General features: G+C 34.4%; 1 protein-coding gene across 4 annotated transcripts in view; it reads right to left on the bottom strand.

Annotated features, from left to right (window-relative positions):
* Positions 1-6,392, bottom strand: part of LOC110030278 (small glutamine-rich tetratricopeptide repeat-containing protein) — a 41,201-nt gene that overhangs the window by 32,984 nt on the left and 1,825 nt on the right. For 2 of the 4 annotated variants that reach the window (XM_020732913.1, XM_020732916.1), the window contains exon 2: positions 3,485-3,753. In XM_020732913.1, the coding sequence (XP_020588572.1) occupies positions 3,485-3,753 (269 nt within the window). The remainder of the gene's footprint in view (positions 1-3,484; positions 3,754-6,392) is intronic. The other 2 variants (XM_020732914.1, XM_020732915.1) reach the window with 2 other exon arrangements.

Genomic DNA, 6,392 nt, shown 5'->3' with positions numbered 1-6,392 from the left:
TTGCCAGCAGAGTGGTGCCTAGGCACCAGTTTCCTCCCAGAAAACAAAGAAGACGGCGCTTAGGCGCCCTAACTATCCATGGGCGGTTTCTGCATGCCCCTGGGAGTTATTTAACGAATCCGGATGGTTGGGAAAAACCTTTTGGCATTTCTAAATCCTGAAATTCTCTAGGAACGTCAAGAGGTTGTAGATTGGAGTAAGAAATGCAAATTTTTACCTTTTCTCGAGAGATTGGAGAGAGGATATCTATACGGGAATTGTATTAGCATTGCATGGAACAGAATGAGGCATTATTAGAGGGATTTTTATCTTTCTTTCATAGAGGAAAAGGTAAGTATTGTGTTCTTCATTTTATTGTACTTGTTGTAATCACTTATTTAGTGGATTTTCTTTGATTTAATGAAATTTTCTGTTGTGTGTGACACATGCTTTGTGAAGTAGAATTCGTGTACTTTTCTTTTGCAATTAATTGGATGAATGTTTAGGATGTTAGATGCCTGATAGAATAGGTTTTTCATATCAAAGTGATGGTTCTTACTTCATGTTTCATTTACTAATCAATTTGACCAATTGATATGTTAAAATTTGTTGTAAACCCACAAGATCCAAGAGGGTTATGACTTTAACGACTAGGAGGAACCACATTAAACTTATGGGTAAAGGAAAAGTAGTTGAAAGATTCAATGCAATGTTATTGATTGGTACAAATTAGGGTTTATACAGACTAGATTCCTAACCAATTTGATTTAGGGTTTCGTACTTTAAAACTAAGATTAGCCAATTTGAGGGCAATTAGGATTAAGACTCTAGGATGACAATCTAGAAGTCTTGTTATAATCTATATTTAAAGAATCGACATTAGATTAGTCGAGCTTCTTTATGCACTCGACAGAGGGTAAAGAAGATATTGCTCCTATTTGGCACTTACTATAGTTCTATTCTAAGCATCTCACTCCTGCTCTTTATCTAAGTCATCACTAGAGAAATGTAGTTTTTACATCTAAAAATTTACCAAACCAATTGATTTATTTAAGCTTAACTTTAGATTTAAGTTTGTATTTAGTAGTAGTTGATAGAAAAACACCCTTAATCGACGTTCAACACAAAGACCTGATAGTAGTCTACTAGAACTTAGCCTGAGAGATTTCTTACCTTGCTTCTTTATGAGACTCCATTAGAGCTCTATATTGCTTAAACGATATGTATGTTTGCGTAGAACACTTAGTGTGTAAATTATAAATCAAATTTTAAACTCTATAACATATTCATTTTGCATATTAGCCGTCTAAATAAACTGGGTCAAGTTTTTTACCATGAAACTAAATAACTGTGTAACTTCGGATCAGGTCACATATATAGCATAAAAGGAGGGGAGAAGTCACGCAAAGCAACATAATTTTCTTCCCAAGATATTCTAATTTACACCCTTGGGCCATTATTTATAATAAAAGATCCTATAAGTTCAAAATAAATAATCAAACCAATCTGAAACTACTGTAGTGCAAAATTCTAAGTCGTACCAGTTTCTCATAACCAAATTACAGTCGTACCTATCTTGCATTTCACTAGACTAAAATTCATGATACAAAATAGTTAGATAGATTTAGTTGGTTGTCCTTTCAAGGCAAAATTATAAGCTAGAAGAGTAAGAATTACTAATAATAATAACAATTATAAATAATAGTGATAGTGATAATAAATATTATTATTATTATTATGGATATCATTAACACTCTAAAAGATTTGGAGCACCAATATTATATGTTCTAGTATAGTAAAAAGTTGAATTTTTTTAAGTTAATTCTCTAAACTAAGTAAATCTTAATCATAGGTGATACTTCAATTGTCGTTCTTTGACTCAGTCTTAACTTGACTATGAAAGTGATACCAAAGTTAACCCAAACAACAATAGAAAACGAAAATATTATTGCTAAAAATGAAATAGGTTAAAACGACGACTCTTCAAAAATAGAAAATAATAACAACAAATAGAAAAAGACGCGACGGCAAAGGGGGTGAACCCCAACTGGACAAAAGGCGGGGATGATTGGTCGGGGTGCGCTTGCGGCAACAAATGGGGCTGATATGGAGAGGTGGCAGCTGCTGGAAAATCTGAGAGGGGCTGCTACAGCATTTGGGAAGAGCTCGAGAAGATGACAGCAGGTTGGGGTAAGGCTTGGGAGGGTTTGCGGCAAGATTTGGACGGCTAGGAAAGAGGAGGGGTAGGAGAAGGGTTTGACACAGAGAGGAAGGGGCAGCAAACAACCTCAATGAAAGAGAAAAGTGCAGCTGGGAAGAAAATAGTTACGGGAAAATAACCAGGCGGCAGTGTAAGGGCTGCAGTAGGCGGTAGGAAGTAGAGATGTGCGAGGAAGGTGTCAGGCAGTATGAATGCGGGTAGGGGGAATAGGAATTGGTGGAGATAATCACCACCTCAGAGCAGGATACAGCCGGAGCACCACCCGCCCTCGAATACAACCCTAACTAGGTAGAAATGCCCGGAGGCTGAAATATGAAATCAGAACACAAAACTCTAACCCTAAACAAAACAAATGACATATTTATAATAGAAGAAAAGGAGAGGGAAGCCCCTCCCTTGGGCGGTAAAATAGCTTCCTTGCATCGCCTGGTCCAAGCAACAGTAGAGCTGAACCAGCCGGTTCAGACCCCTAGCCCCGCATTAGAGAGTCCCAAACTTCTGAAAACTAATTATAGTTTCTAATAGTAGCATATTGTTTCTTCATTTTTTTTCCCCTTTTTAATTTCCTTACTGATTTTTTCTTCATTCTTGGTCATGTCCTACACAATCACTTTTTGGCAACACCAATTAGTTAGGGGAGAAGAATCTATTTATACCCTCACAAAACTAAAACCTTAGTTTTGAACTTTGAAGGCAATTAAACTATTTTTTAATTCTAGTTTTTTTTGTTAGGGGAGAAGAATCTATTTATACCCTCACAAAAATCTCTAAAACCTTAGTTTTGAACTTTAAAGGCAATTAAACTATTTTTGAATTCTAGTTTTTTTAAAATTTGAACTTCTGTTATGTTAGCTCTATAATCATAGAAACGGCTTTCAATCAAACTTAACTTAATCACCTAATGCATTTGTTTCTTTGCATTTAAATTAACTAGATCAACATGTTAACGACAATAAATAAAAAGATATAATAGCTACAAATAAGCCTTAAGCCATGCAAAGAGTCTCATGTAAGAATATTATTATTCGACTCAATTAAAAATTAATTCAAAATGAAGCAGGATATTAGGCCTTCTTCTAAAATTTAGTCACTTGCAATTTTCTTTAGTTACAAGGCAAATTTTCTCTATACTTTTCATTCAAATTTCTCAAACTTCTCATATGATATAGCTTACAAATTATTACATAACCATAAAAAACATATTTTGCAAATTAATCAGGATTGGAAAAATATGAAAAAACCTAAAAATTAGAAAATCATTTCAACAGAATATATTTATCACACAGAGAAAGAAGACACATTTGATGACAAGCCATTGCAATCCTTCACTTGTTGAGAGTCTGATGCTGCAAAAGATGAATTGGGTACTTCTACAGAGCCTAAGTGTGGGACTGGTTTATATTGTTTATCATCTTTCAAAGAGCTGAATAAGTTGATCAACAAGCCCGATTCTGGCACAATTTCTCTCGCTGCTTGATTGAGCTTAAAGACCTCTTCCAAACAATCTTTAGCTACATCAAGGCCTTCAAGATCTACCCCAGGGGCTGGTTCAACTGTTCTTGAGAAAAGAGACATTGTCACCAAAAAAAAAACTATTAAGAGAATAGAGAAGTCAAATATAATAAACTTTGAGTCAAATAAGGAAAAGCACGGTTATTGCTTCACATCCAATGAAAACTAACAAATGACTACCTGAATAGCATTAACCACCACATTATTATGTTCCTCTAAAATGTCTATATGGTTCATAGATGACACAGTTCATCATGACCCCAAACTCAAAAATGGGTTCACTTAACTACAAAAAACGATTTGAAGTGTGAAAATATAAACAAAATAACTAACTAGAACTCTGTCAATATCGTGAATTTTGGTTGCATGGAACACACCCTCGCATCAAAAAAAAATTTTAAACAAGTAGGTAGGTTGGTTCACATAGGAAAGTTGTCTAGGCATTTGAATATGGGGCTAACTAAGAGAATGTCAAACAGCTATCATACGGTTTGAAAACTAACATGAAACTAAACCTCATTTTTCTTGCACGAATCTATATCACGACATTTAAAAGGAAGAAATCAGGCACAAGATCAAAGAGTAACCCTTGGTAAAAACAATTATGCCAATCATAAGTGAATTGGTTGGTGACATGGTTAATGTGGATATAGCAAGCTCCTGAAATTTGATGCCATTCCAAAGGCCCCTCAGGTTTCAAACTTTTTAAGGTTGCTTTGATACAAAATAGATGAAATATGTGAAACTTAATTGGTAGCCCAAAGCAACACAGAGGTGTATATGATGGCCAAGAAGATCATGATGAGGTAGAAAGTGGATAGGGTTAACTAGGAGAAGTGGGGGTGCCTTACGATTTGCATTATTGGTATTCCAAGGAACCCAATTGCTCCTCCTTGGATGGAGACTCAAGGATAATGGCAAGGGGATGGTTTAAGAGCTAGAGTGCGTAGTCTGAGGCTAGCTTAGGAGTAGATGAGCTTTGGAATTGTCTGCAAAAAAATGATGGGTGTAACGTCCAGTACAGAAAAGGTTGCTTGGATTTGGGCTTTGGAAATGAAAGTTTGGCAAGAAATCAAGAGGAGGACAAAAGCTTTTGCATGGGAGTGAATGGCCGGCACTTATATTTATGGTTTAATGTATTCAAAAATATAAACTACCATTACCTGTTCCATAAATAATTTTTTAAATTCGACAACAAGCCTTTATCCCACTAAAAATGGGGTCAGCTACTAAATGGGGTCAGCTACATGAATCTTTTTTCTCCATAGTGTCCTATTGAGTGTCATATTTTCATTTAGTCTAATAAATTAAGATCATTTTTTAATATAACATGGTCAAGTCTTTTTAAGTTTACCTCTACATTTTTTAACATAAGTCAAATCTAAAACATTCACTCTCTTAACAGAATAATCTGGTGGTCGACGTTTAATGTGAACAAACCATCTAAGACGACTCTCTCTAATCTTGTCTGTCACTGAAGCTACGACAACCTTTCACGAATACAATCGTTTCGCATTTTGTCTCTTAAGTGTTAAGCCAACTCATCCACTTAAACATTCTTATCTCAGCAATACTTGGTTTTATGTTTCTTTTTTAAAGGCTAACATTTTGTGCTATAAAGCATTGCAGCTCTCACCACCATCTTATAAAATTTTCCTTCTAAGTCTAAGCAGCACTTTTCTATCACACAATAGGCCTGATGCATTCCTCCGCTTCAACCATCCAAATTGAATTCTACCAATAAAATCCACATATATATTATTGTCAAGTCCTAAGGCTTGGAATTAATTAAAATAGAAACAATCAACAGTGGGAACTAAATTTTTCTATATTCATCAACAATTTAACAAATGAATGGACCACAAATCAAACTAAATCAAAGCAATATATTTAAAATTACACCATTATTGGTTAACCGCATCTTCTATAAACATTATTTCTTCTGACACTCATCGTTAATCGCTTAATTAACCTGAAAGTTAGTTTAAAATAACAATAAGGTAAACAAGCGAGTGAACACTCATACTCATAAACCACAGTAATTTAAAAAAAGGGAGCAATATGCATGTCAGTTAAGCTTTTAATAGATCAATAAAAACATTTGATGTTACTAAAGAACTTTACTATAGCAATGATATATCAATATCGTACTATATTTGTACAACTGTTATAGGAGCACCTTCTAAAAAATTTATCAATTAAGACACATCAATATCAATAACCTTTTTCATATACATGTACGGGTGCATCAGTGTTCCCCACTAGTACCATAAAGGGGTGACTGAACCAAAGTCAATCATGCACATACAAACAGTCAACATAATCATATCATTCATGTACTCATCGCGTTCAATTCAACATACTATATAAAGATTACACTAAATGCATGAAACTAGCTACAAAATTTATAACAATATGACCGATAAAAAAAAAATATCTCAACCAGAATAAAACACGTGCAAGTGTCACTAACTAAAAAATAGTTGAGAAGAAATAAATTATTATTATGAATTAAAAGTATGAGTGCTCACCTCGATGACGATTAATTTGTTATTTGATTTGCTCTGATGTTGACTCTTCTAAAATTAGAAGCCTAAAAATAGGTATTCATATTACAAAAATCTGAAGTTATACACCTTGAGTTTAATTCAAAATAACTTACACGCACGCACGCACGCAC

Source organism: Phalaenopsis equestris, unplaced genomic scaffold, assembly GCF_001263595.1.
Source record: "Phalaenopsis equestris unplaced genomic scaffold, ASM126359v1 Scaffold000692, whole genome shotgun sequence".
NCBI lineage: Eukaryota > Viridiplantae > Streptophyta > Magnoliopsida > Asparagales > Orchidaceae > Phalaenopsis > Phalaenopsis equestris.
This window is presented reverse-complemented; position numbering and strand designations above follow the sequence as displayed.